Source organism: Bidens hawaiensis, unplaced genomic scaffold (assembly GCF_021521415.1).
Source record: "Bidens hawaiensis isolate Kalapana, Puna unplaced genomic scaffold, B.hawaiensis_p1.1 tig00004973_1, whole genome shotgun sequence".
Lineage (NCBI taxonomy): Eukaryota > Viridiplantae > Streptophyta > Magnoliopsida > Asterales > Asteraceae > Bidens > Bidens hawaiensis.
In genome coordinates, this window is record NW_027491313.1 from 1,539,041 (window position 1) to 1,566,017 (window position 26,977).

The 26,977-nt window shown below is 39.5% G+C and overlaps 2 protein-coding genes across 2 annotated transcripts; one reads left to right on the top strand and one right to left on the bottom strand.

Moving 5' to 3' along the window:
• Window positions 1-1,503: 1,503 nt before the first annotated feature.
• Window positions 1,504-5,757, top strand: LOC143628457 (kinesin-like protein KIN-14E). Its single transcript, XM_077098053.1, has 15 exons — window positions 1,504-1,607; window positions 1,679-1,751; window positions 1,841-1,900; window positions 2,038-2,276; window positions 2,343-2,752; window positions 2,839-2,999; window positions 3,086-3,201; window positions 3,284-3,386; window positions 3,469-3,621; window positions 3,735-3,902; window positions 4,725-4,829; window positions 4,940-5,149; window positions 5,269-5,357; window positions 5,509-5,623; window positions 5,692-5,757. Exons 1-15 carry the CDS (start codon window positions 1,504-1,506, stop codon window positions 5,755-5,757), a joined length of 2,172 nt encoding a protein of 723 aa, XP_076954168.1.
• Window positions 5,758-19,930: 14,173 nt separating this feature from the next.
• On the bottom strand, window positions 19,931-20,762 carry LOC143628419 (uncharacterized). The gene has a single exon (XM_077098025.1). The coding sequence runs from the start codon at window positions 20,757-20,759 to the stop codon at window positions 20,055-20,057; it is 705 nt and encodes a 234-aa protein (XP_076954140.1). The 5' UTR covers window positions 20,760-20,762; the 3' UTR covers window positions 19,931-20,054.
• Between the last annotated feature and the right edge of the window lie 6,215 nt (window positions 20,763-26,977).

The window sequence follows — 26,977 nt, forward strand, 5'->3', positions numbered from 1 at the left end:
TTAGTCTGCTTACTTTAGTACTTTCTTCATTTACGAAGGTTACTGATTCTCACGCCGGAGGGTGGTTACAGGAAGACCCCCCCTCTTGTCCTTCCTGTAACGAGACTCACGGTGTCTGTTTTGCAGGTTCCGGTCATTGGACTTTGGGAAGCTTTACTCATATCTTAGTTGTAATTATCGTATTTTACCCCGTAGACTCATTGGATCCGGGACCCATACCCGGGGATTGGATCCGTGTTTCTTCACCGACATCTCGTAAAATCTCATATTTTGGTCAAATTTTATCAAAGTAAATCTTAACAACAGTTATATATGAATATAAATTCTGATAACCAATGGCAAAAGACGACCCCATACACTCGTGATCATAGACAATAATGGATAGTCTAAGCTCACCATCTACTGTTTCAAGAAAACTCGCCACCCGAAGTTGAGACCTTAGGCTATGTGTAGTGAATGGGTTACAAAATGGGGCGTTTTGCGCCATGTGGCACCCAGTCAGCAAATGGTGGGTTTTTGTTTTTGTGGTGTAATGGTGTTGTAACCCAATATATATATCACCCACACACCATACTAATATAATAATAATATAACCAAAGTGAAGAAATGCGACAATTAGTCCTCGCCCCCCCCCCCCCCCCCACAATTCGCCCAGGGGCGGTGCTGTCGCCCCCCATCGCCCCTTTCGCCCCTTTTTGTTGCCCACTACAGGTAGTCTTACTGTGTTGAGACCATGCAGTTGAGTTAAAGCTCGTTAGTTGTTCTGATTCATCACAAACCCAATAAAGCATGTGCATAAAAGATCAAATTAATATAAGAAAAAAGGAAAAAAGTTAATTTAAGTAACATAAAATTAATTTGATAGAATAAAAAACTTATAGGAAATAAACTACCTCCCGCGTAATTCTCGAACCCAGTAAGGTCAGTGGTTCCGCCAATATTGACTTTTAAACCGAACATAACACACCCAGCAAGAATCATCCACTGGTACATATATATATACCTTCCTTTCATATATTTCTGGATATTGTTGATCTTTTTTTAATACATCAATTTAGTGTTTTGGAATTTAGATTACATTACATGTTTTTATTTTTATTTTAATTTTAATTTTTGTGTTGATTAGATTAATAGTTCTAAATCATAAAAGTTGTAGGAAATCATGAGTTATTATCAGCCGCCACAAAGGTCCAGACACACCAGATCTTCCTCGAGTTCAGGCGACGAATACTATTCTGCCGTTACAGACGGAGGTGATTATGACAATGACCGTTCACCGCCGTAAGTGTTTCTGCCCTTTTTCTATAATCCAGGATCGTATTTGGAGAGTTCGGTTGTGTTGAGAGTGTGAAATGCATGCTTTAATAGATCATATGTTCGTTTGTTACCCATGACCTAATGGTCTAGTGGTATGGTATGATTTGCGGTTTAGATGTAAATATATAAAATGTTGGATTGTTGACTTAATTAATAATGTTGTCTTGCTTCAATAGATCGGTTACAATGTCGGGTCAAAGTGCGAGAACTAGCAATGGATATGGAACCGAAACTTACTATTCTGCTATTACCAATGGAGATGATTACGACAGTGGCGCTTCCAGTTTTAAGTGTTTCTTCCCTCATCTACGAGTCATTTGTTCGATTGTTGTCTTGATAGTGTTAGCTTGGTTTCTTGCAGTTTTCCAATGACTTTATCAAATTCAATTCCGGCTGAGCTTGCTGGTGCAATACCATTGATTGATAAATTTCAGGTGGGATTAGGTTTATGTTCAATAATAATGTAAACTTTATCTATAGTTAGATCAAGATTCTTACTTGGTTTTTATTTATCTTTATTTAGGTAGAAGGGTTTTTAAGGGCAATGCAAATTCAGATAAATTCAGCAGGGAAACACGGTTTTGTCTCAAAATGATCCGTTGGACCACAAGGTTGCGAGGAGTTCACATTTGAAGACATGCTATGTTTTCAGAAGGTAATTACTTTCTCTTTTTAAAAACCTATCTATTATTATTTTGTTTGATATTGTTTTTGTTACAGGAACCTATACCAACATCCCTGCTGAAAATAAATGGTGATTTTGTGAGTCGGGCGGTAAAGTTATTTAAAACCATTTTGAAATACATGGGAATTGATTCATCCGAAAAAGGGAATCAAGTTGGCTTAGAAGAACGGATTCAACTCGTTAGCAAGTTATACAAACAGGCTTTGAAACGTTCTGAGCTCCGAGACGAAATTTTTGCACAAATTTCGAAGCAAACCAGGAATTGTCCTGATAGGTATGTTCAATATATATTTGTATCACATGTTTCAAATTTCCAATTGATTTATGTTGTTTTATACAGGCAGTATTTAATAAGAGCATGGGAACTCATGTATATGTGTGCATCATGCATGCCGCCTAGTGAGGATATTGGTGGATATATATCAGAGTACATCCATGATGTTGTGCATAATCATAATACAGATTCTGATGTGCAAGTTCTTGCAATGAACACTCTGAATGCACTTAAATGCTCTTTGAAGACGGGCCCACGCCATACGATTCCTTGTCGTGAAGAGATTGAAGCTCTTTTGGTTGGTAAAAAGCTTACAACTACCGTGTTTTTTTTTGATGAAACGTTTGAAGAAATATCCTATGACATGGCGACAACCGTTTCTAACGCTGTTGAGGAACTTGCTGGAATAATCAAATTGTCAGCATATTCAAGCCTTAGTTTATTCAAGTATCGTAAATTACTTGAACCTGAAAATGGTATCCATTTAAATTTGTTTTTTCATTCTTAGACAAGCATTTATGTTTTGAGTTAGTAATGTAATAACATGAATTTCTGCCATCAGAGGAGTATATTGAATTAAATGGCAACACGTACATTGGAGATGTCTTAGCAGAATCCAAGTCAGCAAAGGATCAATGCAAGTTGATTTTTAGAAAGAAGTTCTTTCGTGAGTCGGATGAAGCTATTGCAGACCCAGTGTTTGTTCAATTATCATATGTTCAGGTGTGCACTTGTTTTATCTTCTGTATTCTAACAAATGGTTCTTAACTTTTATATAGAAACCTGATGTTAGTATTCTTATTTTGCAGTTGCAACATCATTATATTTTGGGGAACTATCCTGTTGCAAAGGATGATGCTGCACAGTTATCCGCATTGCAAATTTTGGTTGAAATAGGATACGTTGTTAAACCTGAAACACGCACGTTAGTTATCTATCTATTCTTCAAATTTTAATATGTATATTATTTTACGTAATTATAGTTACCAATCTTTTTTTATTTGTAGTGACTGGACTTTACTTCTTGAGCGATTTCTGCCTAGACAGATTGCTATAACTCGCGCCAAGAGAGACTGGGAGTTGGATATACTTAAACGTTATCGTTCTATTGTAATCTCACTCTTTTCTTTTATCTTATTCACTAGTAAGAGTTAATTGTTATACTGAAATATATTTGCAATGCTGACTATAGGAAAATCTAACAAAAGAAGATGCAAGGCAGCAATTTTTGAGAGTTTTAAGGATGCTTCCATACGGATATTCTGTGTTCTTTAGTGTCCGCAAGATTGATGATCCTTTTGGACTTCTACCTGAAAGTATCATATTGAGTATTAACAAGCGCGGGGTGAGTCTGAATTGTTATTTTAGTAAAGATACGATTGCCATGTATATTTATATGCATAGTTGAAATTTGATTTATGCATTTCTAATTGTTTGTCTTTGTGACTTTGTCCATAGGTTCACTTTTTCCGTCCGGTCCCCAAAGAGTATTTGCACTCGGCTGAGTTAAGAGATATAATGCAATTTGGTAGCAGCCATACTTCAATGTTTTTTAAGATGAGATTTGCGGGTGTCTTGCAAATATTTCAGTTTGAAACTAAGAGCATGTACAACGGTGTCAATGTGGCAATGTTTGAATCCAGCTGGAACTAAGCAAACTACAGAATATTAAACTTTACCGATGTAGTATATGTTTTTGATTGAAAGTTGAAACAAAGTTTGCAGTTACAAACATGAAACAAACTCCACGTGGTCACTTAATGCATGACAGCTTTCCTGACTTCTTACTATATCCACAAATTTAAGGCACCAACCAACAAATATTGTATTTAAATATTATATTAGTAAAAAACAATTTATGTATAAATTGGATGTCCCTCAATGGTCGAGTACTCACTTTACTAGTGAGAGGTAGAGGGTTCAAACCTCACTATCACCAATTTATATGGAAGATATGAGGGATGACATTGGTTTGCCAGGGTTCGAGTCCTGATCTCACCTGGTTTTACCGGCTCCTCGCTGTCGTGCCGTTTGGCGGGCGTGGGGGTCGGGTTTTATCCGGTGAATCCCTCAACAGGTGGACCGCTAGGGGCTCCGTCCGTCCGGACTAGTGGCCGGCTCGGTCTACCTTTAGCCAATGAGGGCCGCGTACGAAGTACCCGGCGTTACTTAGTTGGCCGTTCAAAAAACAGAAAACAATTTATGTAAATATAACCATTTCTATAATGCTTGTCTCCATTTATTTTATTACAAAAATCATTTGTTTATATACAAAGTACATAATTTTAGAAAAATACAAAGTAGTAACGGAAAGTTTAAAAAACTGTCTGGGTTATTCATTAAAAATATAAGAATATTATTTGTTTTATAATTCCATTCGATACATACGAAATATTTAAAAAAATATTATAAAGTAATTTGATTTATGTTAAATAATTATGAAAGTAGGTGATGATGTGGATAGTTAGGTGGAGGTTTGTTGTTGTGAAGAAGGTGTGGGTTTTTGTGAAAAATTTGGAATCTGATGTGGTGTTGATGTGGCAGTTTGTAAAAGTTTGTTATTGTGGATGCTCTAAGCAGGTTGAAAGTTATATTTTTCTTCGATTTTATTCTCTATATGTTGTTTGTGCATATTGTCCCTAGAGTTTATTTTTAAAATACAGGGTGAGGAAATATGTGTTGTCCTTCAAACACATATAAATGACGTCATGTCGTGTCGATACTCTAAACCGCGTTCTGCTGCTAATTCAGGTCCTATTAATGGTGATATTTCTAGTACTAGTAATTCAAGACCTCCCAATGTGGATGCTGGTAAGATACGAGAACATTATTTGTTAAATGCTCTTAAAGAATCTCAAGAAACTGCAAAGCAAGTAAGTAATTCTGTTTGTTTTCTTTACCTGTTCGACCAGTTAGAGATAGAGTATAGAACATAACACAATCGACCCGCTTATTATGAAAAATGGTCTTATTTTTCACTATGCTGATGCAGTTATCAGAAGAATTATATGAGAAAGAGAGAAAAGATATTATTATGCAAAAAGAAGTGAAGACATTGAAAGACACGTTAAATTCAGAAAGGCAAAACTCGGAAGAATTATCATCCAAAATTAATGAACTTACAACTTTATGTGAAGAGAAAGAATCTGCTCTTTAGGTAGCAAATTTTTACATTAAAACTAGCATTTTAACGAGATTTATTACTGTTATTTATTAATTACTTGTCTTTTAGGTTGCACTGGTCGATAAACAGGACACGGAAGGACACGGAAGCTAGACTTTCACAGCTTAGTATAGTAAAAATGGAGAACAATACCAAAAAAGAATTAATTGAAACAACTAATCAGGTCTGTAAATGATATTTATAAAGTTGATGCTATTTATTTCTTATGTTTTTAAATTAATTTGTTAATAGGTTTTACAAAACATCCAAGATCAACTTAGAACCCTTAGCTCAGAGTTGCATGCAGGAGGGCAATAGAGGGGATGACGAAGGCTGCAGTACAATACAATGGTAATGCTGTGTGGTGAATATCGTCGTTATGAAATCAGTCTTTTATTCATGAATGCAACATGTATAGAAAACTATGGCAAGAGATATTTCAGTATTTTTATTAATTGATATTTTCTGGTTCATGGAACCGATTACATATATAGAGAAAGATAAACAAGGCTATGATCCTATAATTAAAGATAGGATCATCACAAAGGAAGAAAGAGATAATTAACAAAAATAAAAGATATATTCTATATCCCCCCTCAAGATGAAGCATGTAAATTGATCATGCTAATCTTGCCAAGTAGAAAATCGAGTTGTTGTCTTGAAAGGCCCTTGGTCAACAGGTCGGCAATTTGCATCTTACTGCTTATATTCATCGGGATAATCTCCTTTGACTCTACGCGTTCACGAACAAAAAAACAGTCCATTTCAACGTGTTTCGTTCTCTCGTGATAAACATGATTGTTGGCTATATGACGAGTCGCTTGATTATCACATAACAAGGGGGTAGGCGAGGTAGTATGAACCCGTAATTCATTGAGCAACCAACGTACCCAAATAACCTCGCTCACAGTAGTAGCCATAGCACGGTATTCTGCTTCGGCTGAAGAACGAGAGACAACGGATTGCTTCTTAGTTCTCCATGAGATAGGCGTACCTCCAAGTAAGAGGAAGTACCCGGTCCATGATCTTCTTGTATATGGGCACCCTAACCAATCAAAGTCGCAATAAGCAGATAACGTTGGATCTTCCGTACGCGAAAGAAGAATACCTTGCCCCTGGGTGGCCTTCAAATAACCGAGAACACGATTAACTGCTTCCAAATGATTACTTCTCGGGTCCGTGACAAACTGACTCAGAATGTTAACAGAGTACGTGATGTCTGGTCGAGTTGCTTGTAAATATAAAAGTCGCCCTATCAGACGACGGTACTGGCTAGCATCAACCCGATCATTTTCTTCTCCTTTGTCCACCTTTAACCCTTGTTCAATCGGAGTCGAACTGGGTTTGCACCCCAACTTTCCACTATCCTCTAAAATGTCCAACGTGTATTTCCGTTGACTAAGGACTAAGCCTTCTTTGGTTCTAGCAACTTCTATCCCGAGAAAATATTTTAGAACCCCGAGATCCTTAATGCTGAAATTCTTATCAAGCTTCTTCTTAACTTCTTCAATCTTGGCTAGACAATTTCCCGTTATGATAACGTCATCCACATAGATTAGAATGACTATCATGACATCCTTGGCCTCGAAAATGAACAATGAGTGGTCTGCTTTGGATTGTTTGAAGCTCAAACTCAAAAGAAAAGTGGTGAACTTTTGATACCAATTCCTTGAAGCTTGTTTCAACCCATATAATGACTTTCTCAGACGTCAAACACGCGTCTCATTTCATTGGTGAATGTCACACCCTCAAAATCCACTAACGGAGTTTTACCATCAGAGGGTGTGAACTAACAGGATCGGAATCATTAGTTATAATCAAACACCATAAGTAAAGTTTTCAAACCACGAAACATTTAAGTGTAAATAAGTGCGGAAGCGTAAATTCATAAACCAAGTGTTGCGTCACGCAGGACGACTTAAAACCCAATTAATAACAGTTTAAAAACAAGTTTGCAAAAACGATAGAGTTCAATGTAATGCATGTTCCTATACCACGCGCCCGCCTCGGCTACCTGAGAATAACATACTAAAAGTGTCAACACGGGGTTGGTGAGTTCACAAGTTTATATAAATAAAGCGTTTGCGTTTACTTTTTACGTTTGCGTTACCAGATAATGTTAAATTAATTATATATCATAGGTAGCTAACCTATAAAACAAGTATTACTAAGTGTTCGACACCGAAGCTGACTGTTTATCAATTGCCTTGCCACCATGTCTACCACGACCATGGAAAATGTGTTAGCCAAGATTACACCCACTCGACCTCCAGTCGAGTTTAGAGTTGGGTGGGGTTTGTCAAACCCAGTAGTACTACTCAACAATGACTCGCTATTATACAAATACTGATGTTATGAAGGACTTTAGTTGGTTCGTTTGCCACTTAGCCTTTACAAGTGATATATAACTAATAACAAAATCTACAGCGTTTTGGAGTATGTTATCTCCCCCAAGTAAAAAGCATTTAAAAGAGTAAAAGGGGAACGTGAAACTCACTGGTTGCGAAGAATTCAAAAACAAGTCAACCAAGAGATGCGCGTCACAGAAAATCCTCACTAGCGTTCTAAAACAAGAATGAGATTTTCTAAGTGTTGGAACTATTATTGAGTCTCTAGACTCGGCACATAATACCTATGCATGAGATACGTTTCGTGTTTCGTTTGTGAATTGTGTGTGACTCAACAAACACATTGGTGATACGTTACATGTGTGAACAACTACTTACGTGTCAAGTATTAATATTGTACATTACTAGCAATTATTCCCCACAAGGGCAATTTAGTCAAAATCACGGCAATTATCTAACAACAAGTACGTTTCATGTAATTTCGTATAGTTCAGCAGCTAGTTTTATCAAGACAGATTTCTACTTGAAAGATTACTCTATTCAGCAGATCACAACATATCAATTAATTCACCAAAAATCGTCACAAAAGCACACATGAGTTAGGTTTCCAGAAATATTTTTATTATATTTTTATTCCATATAGTTTTCTCACAAAGACCAAAACATTACAGTAAACTCACAGCAGTCAAAATCATGCGCAACAGAATGATATTTGTTATTCTCGTTAAATGGTAATTTCAATTAATGCAAGAACAATTGGGTTAGGTTCTTAACTCAACATGTTAACTTCCAGAAGTGGAACCAACCCATTTGGTCTTGTAGTTTATGAGATATGATAATTTCAAAAAAGCCTAACAGCAGACCTCACAATTCAGACTTGCACTTCAGTTTTGTAAAATAATAAAAGTTAACTTTTACACTTCCAAAAATTACAAACTTGGACTTTATAGAAACTAGACTCAACCTAGTACACTGTAGTGTTAATAATTTCGACCAATTACCACATTAACATTCAATTACAGTCGTCTAAACATAAACTTAACAATCTGTCTAGTACCAGTTTACATCAAAACTCAACATAACAACAATCTATGAACCACCATGCATATAACACTCTAGACACAATATTTACCAACCATGCATATCAATCTCACATTACACACATAGTAGGGTTTTTCTTGAAAGTTTAAAATCAAAGAACAATGATTAACAAACAACAATAACACAACAAGTTATCAATTTCATTAGCAAATCATCATCAAGCATATAATCAAACCCTAACTCATCTAAATCATCAATTTCGTGAATTAGGGTTTTGATTAACCCATTCAATATCAAAATTAAACATATGGAATGCATAGAGTAGTTGTTAATACCTTCCTAGCACCTTAATTCTTCAACCAAAAGCTTGAAAATCCTTGTGTGTATGTGTGTGTAGTGTGACGGCAGCCAAGAAGAGAGGGAGGGGGGGGGGGGGGGGGCGATCGGGTTTGGGAGGGAGAGAGGATGTTAGGGTTTTTGTTATTAATTAATAATAATTATATTACACAATGGCCCCTCAACTTTTAGTTATTACTTTTCTAGCATAAAATAGCTTTTTGCATCTTGAGTTAATGTTCTACTCAATATTATCAAATAACACATAAGCCTAACATATAATTATCAATTACTTATTGTTTTGATGTTTGTCGTTTGTTCACTAATGGTTTGAGTCAACTCGTTTGCGTTTCGGTGCAATCCCGAAAGACTACATGTGTAGTGATTGTCAAGCGTCATTTAAAACCCTAGTTTAAATGAAATGAGATGTGCGTTATAGTTCTAGTGATCTTAAGTTTGAATTGACGGAGTTTGGATTAACGGAGTTAACCTGAAATTGACGAGTGTCACATCATTCCCATGTTGAAAGAATTTTCTTCCCGAAAATTTGAGTCAAGTCGCGATGGGTGTCTGAAAAGGCAAGAAAATTTTTCACTTTGTCATATCATCCCCTAGTAGAAAGAAATTTCGTCCCGAAATTTAATTCATACATCTGGTGATTTCTGACGGTTTGACGGCTTTCGCGGTTTTTGATGTTTGATCAACCCTTCAAAAAGGTGAGGATACTTTTTCATCATTTGGTCCTCGCGTTCCCACGTGAACTCCGGTCCACGTCTCGAGTTCCAACGAACCTTAACGATTGGAATTTTGCTGTGCTTGAGTGTTTTGGTTTCCCAATCCAAACTTCGACTGGTTCTTCGATGAAGCGTAGCTGTTCATCAACTTGCAACTCGTCCAAAGGGACTGCTTGGGTTTCATCGGAAAGGCATTTCTTCAAATTGGATACATGGAATACATTGTGTACGCTACAGAGTTCCGTTGGTAGATCCAGTCGGTACGCCACCGGACTAATGCGCTCAGTTATCCGGTAGGGGCCAACGTATCGTGGATTGAGTTTGTTTCGCTTTCCGAAGAGAACCACACCTTTCCAAGGTGAGAATTTGAGTAATACTTGGTCGTTCACTTGAAATTCAAGAGGCTTTCGGCGCTTGTCGGCGTAACTCTTTTGGCGATCTCGTGCTGCTGCCATACGGTTGCGGATTTGAACAATCTTTTCAGAGGTTTCAAGTACTAATTCTGGGCTAGTGATTTGGCTATCACCCACCTCTGCCCAGCAGAGAGGTGATCGACACTTCCATCCGTACAACGCTTCAAACGGCGCTGCTTTAATGCTTGCGTGGTAGCTGGTATTATACAAAAACTCTACCAAAGGCAAGTGAGGTTCCCAACTTTTTCCGAAATCCAACACGCATGCACGCAACATGTCCTTCAAGGTCTGAATGGTGCGCTCACTTTGCCCATCCGTCTGAGGATGGTATGCTGTGCTCATATCAAGGCGGGTGCCTAGTGCACTCTGTAGTGACTTCCAAAAGTGCGAAGTGAAACGGGAATCTCGATCAGATATGATTGAGACAGGCACTCCGTGTTTAGACACTACTTCTTTCATATAGATGCGAGTCAGTCTTTCCATTTTGTCCGATTCCTTGATTGCTAAGAAGTGTGCAGACTTAGTCAACCGGTCAACGATCACCCAGATGGTATCGCATCCCGTCGGTGTTTTGGGTAATCCCGTGATGAAATCCATGGAAATGTGCTCCCATTTCCACGTTAGAAGTTCCGGTTGCTGTAGCAGACCAGATGGTTTCTGATATTCTATTTTGACTCTTGCACAAGTCAAGCATTTGCTCACGTAGGTGGCAATGTCGGCTTTCATGTTTGGCCACCAGTAAAGTGCTTTCTGATCATGGTACATTTTATCTGAGCCAGGGTGAATGGAATATCGGGACTTGTGTGCTTCGTCCATCACTAGAGTTCTCAACTCTCCGTATCGAGGGACCCAAATCCGGTTTTCGAAATATCGGACCCCATCCGATTTGGTTTTAAGTTGCTTGTTCATGCCTCGCATGAATTCTGATGGGAGATTATCGTCTTTCAAGGCTTCGAGTTGCGCATCGCGAATCTGATCGGGTAAGTTGGCGTGGATCGTGAGTTGTAATGCTCACACTTGTCTAGGTTTATCGGTTTCTTTTCTGCTGAGAGCATCGGCCACTACATTGGCTTTGCCAGGGTGGTACTTGATGGCACAATCATAATCATTAAGCAGCTCGACCCAATGACGTTGTCGCATGTTCAGCTCCTTCTGATTGTAGATATGTTGGAGACTCTTGTGGTCGGTGTAAATGGTAAACTTGGTACCGTACAAGTAATGCCTCCATATCTTAAGAGCAAACACCACAGCTCCGAGTTCCAAGTCATGGGTCGTGTAGTTCTTCTCGTGAATCCGTAGTTGTCGAGAGGCATAGGCTATAACTTTCTCGAGTTGCATCAGCACGCAACCGAGACCTTGTATCGATGCGTCACAATGTACCTCAAAATTTCCTGTTCCCTCGGGAAGGGCTAGGATAGGGGCGCTACAGAGTTTGGTTTTCAACAGTTGGAAAGCGGATTCTTGCGCGTCACCCCAATTGTACTTAGTACCCTTGTGAGTCGAAGCGGTGAGGGGTTGAGCAATCTTTGAAAATCCCTCGATGAAACGTCGGTAGTAGCCAGCCAGTCCTAGGAATTGTCGCACCTCAGTCGGAGTCTTAGGTGCTTCCCAGTTTTTGATGGCCTCTACTTTTCCGGGATCGACGTGGATACCATTCTCATTGATCACATGTCCTAAGAAGTGAACCTCGCGAAGCCTAAATTCGCATTTCGAGAGTTTAGCGTACAGTTGTTCCTTCTTCAGCATTTCCAGGATTAACCTCAAGTGTTCTTTGTTGTCAGTCTTGTCCTTGGAGTAGACGAGGATATCATCAATGAAAACAATCACAAACTTGTCGAGGTACGCCTTGCATACTCGGTTCATGAGATCCATAAATACGGCTGGTGCGTTGGTTAAGCCAAAAGGCATAACCGAAAACTCGTAGTGACCGTACCAAGTTCTGAAGGCCGTCTTTGAAATATCCTCTTCGCGCACTCTTAATTGATGGTAACCAGATCTCAGATCGATCTTCGAGTAGTAACTCGATCCTTGAAGCTGGTCGAACAGATCATCAATTCGGGGTAAGGGATAATGGTTCTTGATCGTCACCTTGTTCAGCTCTCGGTAGTCGATGCACATGCGAAAAGTCCCATCCTTCTTTCGGACAAAGAAGACAGGGGCTCCCTATGGTGATGAGCTAGGTCGGATAAAACCTTTATCCAACAAATCTTGCAATTGAGTGGACAACTCCTGAAGCTCTGCCGGTGCGAGCCGATACGGGGCTCGTGCTATGGGTGCAGCACCGGGGGTCAATTCGATTTGGAACTCGACTTGTCGAATAGGAGGGAGTCCAGGCAAATCCTCCGGGAAGACTTCCGGAAAATCTCGCACAATCGGTATGTCTTCGATTCGCTTCTCCTCCGCTGGTTTCTCGACAATATGGGCTAAAATTGCTGGATGACCCTTTCGTAGATATTTCTGCGCCTTCATGAGGGTGATGACGCTGGTGGTCATGCCGCTCTTCTCGCCCTGGATCAAATGATCTCGCCGGAAGGGGTAGTGATGTGGACTATCTTGTCGTGACATATAATCTCCGCTCGGTTCTCGGATAGCCAGTCCTTGCCGACAACGACATCGAAACTACCAAGTGTAAAAGGTATGAGGTCGATATCAAAAGTATGACCCGACAGTTTCAACTTACATCCCGCAAGTACATGAGTTGTTTCTATAGACTTACCTTCAGCTAATTCAACAGGAAACTTAGCATCTAACGGGGTTGGAGTTAAGTCTAAGGGTTTACTAAAGGCTTTCGATACAAAACTCCTATCAGCTCCAGTGTCAAACAAAACAGAAGAAAAACAGTCGTTCACAGAAAACTTACTGGTAACCACATTCGGATCGCTGCGGGCCTGGCCCGACCCAATGACGAAAGCTCTACATTTACCAATACTTCCGCCACTGTTGCTGCCTCCATTGTTCTCATTCTGCTTCAGTTTGGGGCAATCCTTCTTGAAATGAGCCTCTTGACCACACTCGAAACACCCTTTAGTCGCCGTAGGCTGTTTAGGAGCACCCTTTACCGCTAGGTCTCCCCTACATTCCTTGGCCTGATGACCCATTTTTCCGCATCTCAGACACTTGATACGGTCGCATGAGCCAGCATGGTGATAGTTGCACTTGTTGCATTTCGGGTATTTCCCAGCATAGCCACTCGAAACCTGCCCGCCACCGTTGTTGTTATTGTTGGAACCCTGATTATTGAAGCTCCAAGTGAGTTCGGGCTTACGGTAGTGTTGTTGCTGTGAGGGGTTCGATGATGAGGACCTGGTGTTGTCAAATTTTCTCTTTCCATTACTCGGGTTGTTGTTGTTGTTGTCAGTGCTCAAGTTGTCACGGGTTTTAGAGGTTGAACCTCTAGGTGGTAACGCACCTTGTGTCACTGCCTGGTCCGTCAGTTTGTGAGCTAACTAGATCGCTTGTTGAATTGTAGCCGGTTTGGAAGACGTCACCATACCCTGAATTTGTGGTACCAGCCCATCGATATACATCTCGATTCTCTTACTCGGCGGGTCTACCATCCGTGGACACATTACTGCTAGCTCGTGGGAACGGGTGGTGTAGGCTTTAATCTCGGAACCCACCATTTTCAACGACTAAAACTCAGATTCCAACTTCGCGATTTCCTCTCTAGGACAATACTCTTCCCGCATCATAGTCTTGAACTCTTCCCAGTTCATAGCGTTCGCCAATTCCAACCCAAGAATTTGCACATTTGAGTTCCACCAAGTGAGAGCAGAATTTTCCAGTGTTCCAGCATCCTTAAAATCATAGAAAATAATAGTCTGGATGGAGACAACCCCTCCATCTAGGTGTTATCATCCTTAGATGTCATCGTCTGAGGACACCTCTGAGTGTGCCTCCGGCTCAGCCGGTTCTTCATCCGGCTCCTCTTCGGGTTCCTCCTCGGGATCTTCCTCAGGTTCTGCTGCATTCTGAGCAATTTACGTCTGTAAGATATCGCATCGCTCTAGAGCTATCTCTGTCCGGGATCTCGCCACAAGAAGTTGCTCTTGCAAATCTATCATCTCTGCTTGCATTTTTCTCATAATCTTCATCTGCTGATCATTAGTATCCCGCACTTCCTTCATAGCCGCTGTCAGGCGGGAAATTTCCTCCCTAGCCTCGGTTCCATCTCTTATCAATCCGGAAACGTTCGCTCTCGCCGAGCGCATAAAAACCGCGTCACGCTCTAAACAGGAAACAACAGCTGCGAGAACACGCTCTATAGGTTCGGTTATGGGTGGTAGGGTGTTTGGGTAAGCAGGGCGACTCGGGTGAGGTAGTGGGGGAACTTGTTCGCAATAAACCATACGCCTGATCAGACTCGGGTACCAATCCCAGCTAACGTCGTCGTCGTACATGCCTCCAGATAGGCGATACCTCTTCGGTGCAGGGGCTTCTAGTTTCGGGGCTACTCGGGGTGGCGACGAGGTAGGTAGCTGCGGTTCCTTTCCATGGGCATGAGCCATCTGGTCGGATGATGATGATGGCGGCGTCGACATCCCTACAGGTAAGTCGTGTATGTGCGCGCATGAGTGAATGAGGTAAAGAGATAAGGATAACGAAAGACTGAATAAAATATATATGCAGTGCGTAGAAATTATAACTAAAGGGTCGTTACGGTTATAGTCTAGTATGCATGCAATTTCTAGTTCGCTATAACCAATGGCTCTGATACCAATCTGTCACACCCTCAAAATCCACTAACGGAGTTTTACCGTCAGAGGGTGTGAACTAACAGGATCGGAATAATTAGTTATAATCAAACACCATAAGTAAAGTTTTCAAACCACGAAACATTTAAGTGTAAATAAGTGCGGAAGCGTAAATTCATAAACCAAGTGTTGCGTCCCGCAGGACGACTTAAAACCCAATTAATAACAGTTTAAAAACAAGTTTGCAAAAACAATAGAGTTCAATGTAATGCATGTTCCTATACCGCGCGCCCGCCTCGGCTTCCTGAGAATAACATACTAAAAGTGTCAACACGGGGTTGGTGAGTTCACAAGTTTATATAAATAAAGCGTTTGCGTTTACTTTTTACGTTTGCGTTACCAGATAATGTTAAATCAATTATATATCCATAGGTAGCTAACCTATAAAACAAGTATTACTAAGTGTTCGACACCGAAGCTGACTGTTTATCAATTGCCTTGCCACCATGTCTACCACGACCATGGAAAATGTGTTAGCCAAGATTACACCCACTCGACCTCCAGTCGAGTTTAGAGTTGGGTGGGGTTTGTCAAACCCAGTAGTACTACTCAACAATGACTCGCTATTATACAAATACTGATGTTATGAAGGACTTTAGTTGGTTCGTTTGCCACTTAGCGTTTACAAGTGATATATAACTAATAACAAAATCTACAGCGTTTTGGAGTATGTTATCTCCCCCAAGTAAAAAGCATTTAAAAGAGTAAAAGGGGAACGTGAAACTCACTGTTTGCGAAGAATTCAAAAACAAGTCAACCAAAAGATGCGCGTCACAGAAAATCCTCACTAGGGTTCTAAAACAAGAATGAGATTTTCTAAGTGTTGGAACTATTATTGAGTCTCTAGACTCGGCACATAATACCTATGCATGAGATACGTTTCGTGTTTCGTTTGTGAATTGTGTGTGACTCAACAAACACATTGGTGATACGTTACATGTGTGAACAACTACTTACGTGTCAAGTATTAATATTGTACATTACTAGCAATTATTCCCCACAAGGGCAATTTAGTCAAAATCACGGCAATTATCTAACAACAAGTACGTTTCATGTAATTTCGTATAGTTCAGCAGCTAGTTTTATCAAGACAGATTTCTACTTGAAAGATTACTCTATTCAACAGATCAAAACATATCAATTAATTCACCAAAAATCGTCACAAAAGCACACATGAGTTAGGTTTCCAGAAATATTTTTATTATATTTTTATTCCATATAGTTTTCTCACAAAGACCAAAACATTACAGTAAACTCACAGCAGTCAAAATCATGCGCAACAGAATGATATTTGTTATTCTCGTTAAATGGTAATTTCAATTAATGCAAGAACAATTGGGTTAGGTTCTTAACTCAACATGTTAACTTCCAGAAGTGGAACCAACCCATTTGGTCTTGTAGTTTATGAGATATGATAATTTCAAAAAAGCCTAACAGCAGACCTCACAATTCAAACTTGCACTTCAGTTTTGTAAAATAATAAAAGTTAACTTTTACACGTCCAAAAATTACAAACTTGGACTTTATAGAAACTAGACTCAACCTAGTACACTGTAGTGTTAATAATTTCTACCAATTACCACATTAACATTCAATTACAGTCGTCTAAACATAAACTCAACAATCTGTCTAGTACCAGTTTACATCAAAACTCAACATAACAACAATCTATGAACCACCATGCATATAACACTCTAGACACAATATTTACCAACCATGCATATCAATCTCACATTACACACATAGTAGGGTTTTTCTTGAAAGTTTAAAATCAAAGAACAATGATTAACAAACAACAATAACACAACAAGTTATCAATTTCATTAGCAAATCATCATCAAACATATAATCAAACCCTAACTCATCTAAATCATCAATTTCGTGAATTAGGGTTTTGATTAACCCATTCAATATCAAAATTAAACATATGGAATGCATAGAGTAGTTGTTAATATCTTCCTAGCACCTTATTTCTTCAACCAAAAGCTTGAAAATCCTTGTGTGTATGTGTGTGTAGTGTGACGGCAGCCAAGAAGAGAGGGGGGGGGGGGGGGGGCGATCGGGTTTGTGAGGGGGAGAGGAGGTTAGGGTTTTGTTATTAATTAATAATAATTATATTACACAATGGCCCCTCAACTTTTAGTTATTACGTTTCTAGCATAAAATAGATTTTTGCATCTTGAGTTAATGTTTTACTCAATATTATCAAATAACACATAAGCCTAACATATAATTATCAATTACTTATTGTTTTGATGTTTGTCGTTTGTTCACCAATGGTTTGAGTCAACTCGTTTGCGTTTCGGTGCAATCCCGAAAGACTACATGTGTAGTGATTGTCAAGCGTCATTTAAAACCCTAGTTTAAATGAAATGTGATGTGCGTTATAGTTCTAGTGATCTTAAGTTTGAATTGACGGAGTTTGAATTAACGGAGTTAACCTGAAATTGACGAGTGTCACAGTGAACCCTTGAGGGATCTTCATGTACACCTCCTCTTCGAGTTCAACGTGTAGAAAGGCATTATTCACGTCAAGTTGGTGAACAATCCAGTCTCTTTTGACTGCCACAGCAAGAAGCGTTCGCATCGTAACTAACTTTGCAACCGGAGCGAAAGTGTCGTGGTAGTCTATTCCTTCTTGTTGAGTAAAACCTTTCACAACAAGACGAGCTTTGTACCTTTCTACCTCACCATTTGGTTTGTACTTTATCTTGTAAACCCACCTTGAATCGATAGTCCGTTTTCCTTGGGGTAAAGTCTCTAACGTCCACGTTCCATTTCTTTCCAAGGCTTTGATTTCGCTCTTCATGGCTTCACACCACCGTGCATCCTGTGAAGCTTCTTGAAAACATCTTGCCTCATCATTTTTAGTGATTGCCGCTAAGAAAGCCTTTTGTTTAGTGGAAAAATTATTATAAGAGACAAAATTTGAGATGGGGTAACGTACAGCGGAGGAGGCTTAACTGGATGTCGGGTGTTGCACTGAAGGGGGAACATTTACGACAAAGTCCTTGAATTTTGAAGGATGCGTCCTCTTGCGAGTGGGTCTATTCTCAACGTGTACCTCTTTTTCATCATTGTTTATATTTTGCTCTTCAATAGGAATTTCATTATCAACTTCCTCATTACTGCCTTGGTCCAAGTTTACTTCAATATCAGGCCCATGTTCAATTTCATTCTCAGGCCCATGTTCAACCTCATTTTGCTCACTGTTTTGGGCCATGATTTGTGCAGTTCCATCATGATTATGATTTTGTGAACAACTCAATTGGGGTTCGGCCGATGGTTTTTGGTTCATGTAGGTGTCATCACAGAAACATTCATGCAATTTCATGGGGTTTTCATTTTCATCACCTTCCCCCCCTTGGATTTTTGTGAAGGGAAAAATCTCTTCAAGAAAGAGAACGTCCCTACTAACGATGATTTTTCTAGTTTCAAGATCAAGTATTTTGTATCCCTTCGTTCCCGGAGGGTATCCAATGAATACTCCCGGTTCCCCCTTTGTTCAAACTTGTCACCTTTTGTGTTGAAAATTTTAAAATATGAGAGACATCCAAAAACTCTAAGGTGATTGTAATCGCGTTTAATTCCAAGAACTATTTCAAAAGGTGTTTTATTTTTAAGTACTCTGAATGGTAAACAGTTGATGACATAAGCCGATGTTAAAACACACTCTCCCCAAAATTGTTTGGGGAGTTTTGCACCGAACCTCAAGGCCCGTGCCGTTTCCAAGAGGTGTCGGTGTTTTCTTTCGACGACACCGTTTTGCTGTGGGGTGTGAGGACATGTGGTTTCGAGTAACATTCCCATTTTATTATAGAATTCTACCATGTCGTTGGAAGTGAACTCTCCACCGTTATCACATCTCAACCTTTTAATGCATTTGTCAAATTGGACTTCAACCATTTTGCAAAAGTTTACAATACATTTGCTTGCATCACTTTTATGTTTAATGAGAAAAACCCACACGGCTCTACTAAAATCGTCAACTATAGTGACAAAATATTTGGCTTTAGTATAAGACGGCAACCGATACCCCCCCCCCCAAATGTCACAATGAATTAACTGAAATGGTTTAATGGTTTTAATAAAACTAGAAGGAAATGGTGTTCTGGCAAACTTGGCCATGGCACAAGAATCACAAAAATTACCAAGTTTAGTAGTAATAGTACTAAGAAAATCAACTTTAGCTAGTTTTCCCTTCGAGGCATGTGCAAGTCTCTTGTGCCATGTCTCAATAGTGGTCCCAAAAGCTTTCTTTTCTTGCATCATCTTCATTCGGTATAGTCCCCCTCCGCATCTACCCGTACCAATCAAGTTCCTCCTCTGCAATCCCAGGATGACACAAAAGTTAGGAAAGAACGAAACAACGCATTTTAGGTCGCGGCTAAGGCGGCTAACAGAGAGTAGGCTGCATTTAAAATCTGGTATGTATAGGACATTTTTCACTTTGGCTCCTCCAGGGAGAATGTATTCCCCCTTTCCCTTTACAGGGATGGATTCACCATTGGGAATGAGAACAGGACCTTCGAAGGGAGCTGCTTTCTCATTAATAAGAACATTAGGTAAATGAGTTATGTATTCGGTGCAACCCAAATCGATAATCCACTCACCTTCATCATCAGTTTTATAAGCCATATTGGCAAGAGATTTCATGGTTTAGCTATTACCCGAGCCGGAGAAATGTTTAAGAAGAGTTTGATAATTTTCATGTGTCCGACCCGGTATCGGACTAGAGTCCATTTCCACACAAACAACCTTCCCTTTAATCTTTTCTCCTTTCCTTCCGGGCCACCAATCCGGATATCCGACCAACTTGAAACACCCCTCACGTTTATGGCCATCTCTGGTGCAAAATGTGCAATGATCGGTTCCGTCTTTCACTCCCTTCGCACCACCCTTTTCTTTGCTATAATTACCATCCCTTTTCTGGAATGCCTTAAACGCAGCAGCTTCAACGTTGCCCTTGTTTTCATTCGACACAGCCCTCTACTTCTCGTCATCATGAACCATATGGTATGCGGCAGTGAGTGATGGAGTTGGTTTAGTGGCCAATATTTGAGTTCTGATCACCGTGAACTCATTATCTAATCCCATGAGAAACTCATACAAATGATCCTTCTCTCGATGTTCAAAAATCTTCTTCCCAACATCACATTCACACTTATCACATGAACATTGTGGGAAGGGTTGAACCGACTGGGCCTCATCCCACAGCGACCGAAGGTGTGTGAAATAAGCAGACACCGAGTTTTCCGCTTGACGAGTACCTGCAATTTTCTGTTTGATTTCATATGCCCTAGGGGCACTTTCTTTTCCGAACCGTTCGTCGAGATCCGACCATATCTCCGAAGCCGTGCTAGCGTATTTCACGCTATTACGGATGTTCTTTTCCATCGTCGTCGTCAGCCAACCTTTTATCATGGCATCTGCACGCATCCATGGCATATAATCCTTGGATGATTTCTCCGGTTTCTTGATCGACCCATCTACGAACTCTATTTTATTCTTAGCAAACAGGAAGTTCATCATCTCTTGCTTCCAATCTGCATAGTTGTAATCGGTTAAAACTTCATTTACGTGTAATTGTTTTGGGAGGTCGGACGGATGGAGATAGTAAGGTGACTCATGAGGAATAGACCCAACGTACCCTTCTCCATCCTTGGCTTTGCTTGAGGCGTCGTCTCCTGCCATTGCTCGATCTATCAAGAGCTAGGTAAAACCCGATCTGATACCATATAGAAAACTATGGAAAGAGATATTTCAGTATTTTTATTAATTGATATTTTCTGGTTCATGGAACCGATTACATATATAGAGAAAGATAAACAAGGCTATTATCCTATAATTAAAGATAGGATCATCACAAAGGAAGAAAGAGATAATTAACAAAAATAAAAGATATATTCTATAACATGTCTTGTTTCTTCTAGCTTATATTTGCCCTTTTATTTTCTTCTATTTTCTATGAAGACAAAGATGGATAGTAGTTCGTGTGAATGCTTAGCAAGTCTTTTCTCTAAACGTACAAACCGTCATCAAACTTGGTGGGACAATTATTTCATAAATTCTCAAGGTGGACAACCTTTTCGTTACCAGAACCACTAAAAATAAGTTTGATAGACTTCCACATCAAAATAATAATTACAAAACAAAAGGTGAAAATAAGTTGGTACATGAAATTTTCTATTATTGAATCATTAAACATATAAAGTTACCTTACAACTCTACATGGTTTTAGCACAGCAATTAGGCCAGCTTAAAAGTTGAAAGAAGCATGTATAGGTTCCCCGAATCAACAACTTACCAAATAATATTCCAAATTGTTATAATGTTTAATCCCTCTAAATCTATTGTATAAACCAATAAACATGTTTCTAACTGTAAAGTTTGGTAAAATCAACCTCAATATTGTCTTGAGGATTGAATGATATGTATATATATATAAATTGATTACACAAATTACTCCTTGATTACAGGAGATTGACTAGGAAACAATCAATTACATTAATTTAAAAATATTCTATTTTTATCATCTAATACCCTCCTTCAATCGGAATGGTGGCGGTCCAAGATATAGCATAGTACGAAAAGCTTCAAAGGATGCCCGCGGAAGACTTTTAGTGAAAATATCAGCCACCTGAAGATTGGTAGGAACAAAACGTGTATACAACTTACTAGAAGTAACAAGTTCCCGAATAAAGTGATAATCAAGGTCAATGTGTTTGGCACGTTTATGCGAGACCAGATTTTGAGTCATGAACAAAGCACTCTTATTGTCACAAAGCAGAGTAGGGCGATCCGGCGGTAAGGCATTTAACTCCTGCAGCAAATGAGTGATCCAAATAATCTCAGCAGCCGTGTTTGCCATTGCCCGGTATTCAGATTCACAACTAGATCGAGAAACAGTAGGTTGTTTCTTGGCACTCCATGACACGAGATTCCCGCCCAAAAAAATTGAATAGCCATAAGTTGAGCGTCTCGTGTCCAGACATCTTGCGCAATCAGCATCAGAGTAACCAACCAGTGAGGTTTTATGTGGATGAGTAAAAGAGAGACCAAAGGAAACGATACCTTTAACATAAAGAAGAATACGTTTAACAGCTTGAAAATGATCCACAGTAGGGGCGTGCAAGAACTGGCAGACCTGATTAACAGCGTATGAGATATCCGGTCGCGTAATAGTCAAATATTGTAGTGCCCCAACTAAAGATCGATAAAGAGTGGGATCCGTATAAGGCTCACCAGATGTAATAAAGCTCTCATGAGGTGCCAATGGAGTGCTAGCTGGTTTGGAGTCATAAAGATTAGCCCGCTTTAGAATGTCAGATGCATATTTAGATTGAGTTAAAAATATACCCGCATCCGTGTATGCCACCTCAAGACCAAGAAAGTAGTTTAGATCTCCAAGATCTTTTATGGCAAATTCATTATTAAGCCGCGAGATAAACGAGCCAATAATTCTTTCATCGTTGCCCGTAAGAATAAGATCATCCACATAAACCAAAAGGTACATAGTGCAATTTTCCTTTTTAAAGACAAATAAAGACGTGTCACCACGGCTACAAAAAAATCCATAGGAAATAAGAAAAGAGCTCAATCGTTGAAACCAAGCTCGAGGAGCTTGCTTCAGGCCATATAAGGCTTTTGAAAGTTTACACACATGATCCGGGTACTCGGGATTGATAAAGCCAGGTGGTTGTTCCATGAACACAGTTTCATTCAAATGACCATTCAAAAAAGCATTTTTAACATCAAGTTGATGCAATTTCCACTTATTTAAAACTGCTAGCGAGAGCACAATACGAACTGTGGATGCTTTAATGACCGGGCTAAATGTTTGGGAGTAATTGAGACCCGGTATTTGAGTAAATCCTTGAGCTACTAGACAGGCTTTGTAATGCTCAATAGACCCATTCGAATGATACTTGATACGGTAGACCCATTTCGACCCGACAACATTTGACGCGGAAGGTCTCGGGACTAAAGTCCATGTTTGATTGGTATGGAGAGCGTGTAATTCATCATGCATGGCGGCTAACCATTTTGGATCTTTAGCAGCACTTTTGTAACCTCTTGGCTCAACAATGGAAGACAAGGCTACATGTAAGGGATGGGAGTGAGGGAAGCTAAGTCGGCTATATGTTTTGGTTTAAAAATTCCAGATTTGGATCGAGTGGTCATTGAATGAGTGGAAGGGATAGGTATTTCTAAAGAGGTTTGTTGGGTTTCGGTTACAGGTGATATCGGTTGGGTGTGAGATGGTGTGGGGTGGGTTGTGGGTAGGATAGGCAGAGGATGGTCTGGGATTGTATTTGAGGTTGGTGAGTTGGAAGTGGTATGAGATGGGTCAGGGATTGGATTTGAGGTAGATGGGATGGTAGTATTAGGAGGAGGTTGGTCTGTAGTTGGTATAGGAGAATGGGTGAATATATTAGTGTCACATGGGCATGATATTGTGTCATGGGGTTTAGAAATGGAAACTGGAGTAGGTGGATTTGGGTTATGGGATGTTGAGCCTTTGAAGTCTTCCAAGAAGGTTGTAATATCAAGTTTAGATAAATTAGTGATATTAGGAGCACCATTAAATGGAAAATAATTCTCATTAAACCGAGCATGGCGGGTGACATAGATGTGTGATGTAGCCGGATCAAGACAACGATAACCTTTGTATTGCGAGCTATACCCGATGAAGACACATGGAATGCTTCTTGGTTCAAGTTTGTGCTTGGAATAATCTCTTAAGTAAGGAAAAACTTGACAACCAAAGGAACGAAAGTTGGCATATTGTGGGTCTTTGTGAAATAGAACTTGCAAAGGAGATTTATTTTCCAAAATCGGTGTTGGCAACCGATTAATAATATAAGTGGCGGAAGAAAATGCATCGACCCAAAAAGATGCTGGAATATAAGCATTAAATAACATGGCTAACCCGGTCTCAACGATGTGTCTGTGCTTACGTTCCGCCCGACCATTTTGTTGTGGCGTATTCGGACATGAATAACGATGAAACGTGCCATTGTCTTCAAAAAGTAACAAATTCCGTGCCTTTGTCGCTTTGAAATACTTTTATTTTTCTATCACACTGATTCTGAACAAGATTGATAAAAGCAGGAAGGACCGTATAAAAGGCCGTTTTGTTTTTAAGCGGGTAAAACCACGTAAACCTGGAATAATCATCAATAAAAACAACATAATAATGATAACCATCATTAGAAAAAATAGGGGAGGGGCCCCACAAATCACAATGCACAAGGTCTAAGGGATTCAAAGACCGTTTCAAATTAATATCAAAGGGTAGTCTTTGTCCTGTTGCAAGTTGACAAGAGTGACAAATGTTTGGTTTGGGCAAAACCGAAGAAACACATAACGCCCCCAACTTATTCAAAAGAGAAATAGTATCAAAAGCAACATGACCCAAACGGGCATGCCATAATTCAAAAGAAGCTTGACTTGAAATCGTAGCAACCAAAGCTTGAGGAACTTCCTTAAGCACGTAGAGACCATTCTCACACCTTCCTTTAGCAAGAACCCTTTTTGTTTTTCGATCCTGAATGTGAAAGAACGGTTGAGATAAAAGGACATCAACCGAATAATCGGATGTTAACTTGCTGACGGATAATAATCTCTTTGTAAGGTTGGGAATAACAAGCACATCTTTTAAATTAATAGAATCCGAAATATTATATGTACCCGTGTGCGTAATCGGGAGAGTTTTACCATTCCCAAAAATAACACGAGAATTACCTTGATAAGGGGAAGACTGATTGAAGCCATCCAAATCCGGAGCTATATGATCCGTTGCACCGGAATCAACACTCCAATCCGGGGTGTTGGTGTTAACATGGCACTAAGCATGGAACGCCCGTGCTAGAGATTCACTGGCCATGTTGTCGGGTTTATTATATTTTGCAAACTTGGATAACTCCGGACATGACGAAGCCGAATGCCCATAAGTTTTGCATAATTGACATTTTGGAGTGAATTTGGGATGTGACCTGCCCCGACCAGAATAATAACCCCCACGATAATTATTACCTCGAAAAGAAGATGACCGACCACCACGATAGTTTGAAGAAGAAGATTGTTGCGCATGAAAGGCAGCTTGTAGTCTGTGGTTGCCATGGAGGGATTGCATAAATAGTTCATGGCTCTCTGCTTGAGTTACTAGATCCCGAAACGATGGCGGTGGTCTGATGTTACGAACCAAAATAGAGAAGCTTTCAAACGAGACACCAAGACCACACAAAAACCAATGTATTTTATCCATGTCCAGGACCGGATGTCCAATAGCTGCTAGTTGGTCGCATATGAGTTTGAATTTCCGGCTGTAATCGGAGACTGTGGAAGTACCTTTCAATAGTTGTCGAAGGCTATCACGAAGAGAGTACGTCCGTTCTATTGAGGAGTTGCTGTATGCGGCTTCCAATGCTAACCATTTATCGCGAGCGCCTGAGACACCCAAGATCTCAGCGGCTGCCTCTTCTGTGAGAGAAGAATTGAGGAGGATGATAGCCCGTTGGTCGTCTTCAAGCCAAGAGTTATAGTCGGGATTGACAAGAGTTTTACCGTCGGTAGTGACGGTTTTTGGCAGCGAAACAGTGGTACCATCAATATAACCATTCAGTTTTTGGAGAGTGAATATGGGGAGCATATGATTACTCCAAAGAAGATAGTTTGTGGATGTTAATTTGATGGTAATTTGGTGCATAATAGAACCAGTGAGTTTGTCGGCCACGGTGGATGAACAGATAACAGAGGATGAAGGAGGGAAGAAGAAAGGAATTTTAGGGTTTAATTGGAGAGGATCATAGTGTTGGCTGATACCATGTAAAGTTTGGTAAAATCAACCTCAATATTGTCTTGAGGATTGAATGATATATATATATATAAATTGATTACACAAATTACTCCTTGATTACAGGAGATTAACTAGGAAACAATCAATTACATTAATTTACAAATATTCTATTTTTATCATCTAATACTAATATATATGGAAAAAATCAAAGATCATTTGCAGTTATGATAAGAGCCACCCTATTCACCACTCACAGTCACTTACGGGCTATAATGTATAAACATAGGGGTGGCAACCTTGACCCAAACCATTTCAAATGAGTCAATTTTGGTTGTTTTAAAATTTAAATGGGTTGATTTGGGTCATAGGTTTTAATTAAATGGGTCAAAATGGGTCACTTGAAATTTCACATTCTTATTTTTGGGTCAAAATGGGTTGACAAATTTAATTGCATGGGTCGATATTGGTTAGTGTCTTAGACTCTTAAGGAAAAGTAGCATGTTTGGGTTGAAACGGGTTTTAGATTGGAACGATATCGGTTTAGGTTTCGGCTCGGATCAGCTTTCGTGCCGACACAAGTTTTAGCACTGGACGGGTTGGGTTTCGGTTTCTTTCGAGTTTTCGCACTAGACGGGTCGATTAAGGTTTTTGATTCGTTTTCGTCGACATTTCGGTTTCGGTTAATTTGTCGGGTTTTTTTTTTTTTTTTTTTTTGATGAACGAGAATAACGGCGAAAATATTTTAGTTTTTTTACTTTTTTCGTTATTCGTTTATATTTTGAGTTATGACTTTTTATTTGTTTTTTTTTTATTTTTTTTAGGGATTTTGATCTTAATTGAAACCATCGAAAAATATTCAAAAAAATTAATAAAAAAATCATAAATAAAAAAATAAAACAAAGACAAAAAATGAAAAAAAACTAAAACGTTTCGTCCGTTGTCCTCGTTAAAAAAAATCGACAAATTAACCGAAACTGAAAAGTCGACAAAAACGAAACAAAAACATGCTGAAACAAGATGAAACAAAATCGTTTAAACGAGCTGTTACGCGCTGAAACGAACAGAAAAATCGCTTAAACGAGCTGTTACACGCTGAAACGAACTGAAAAAT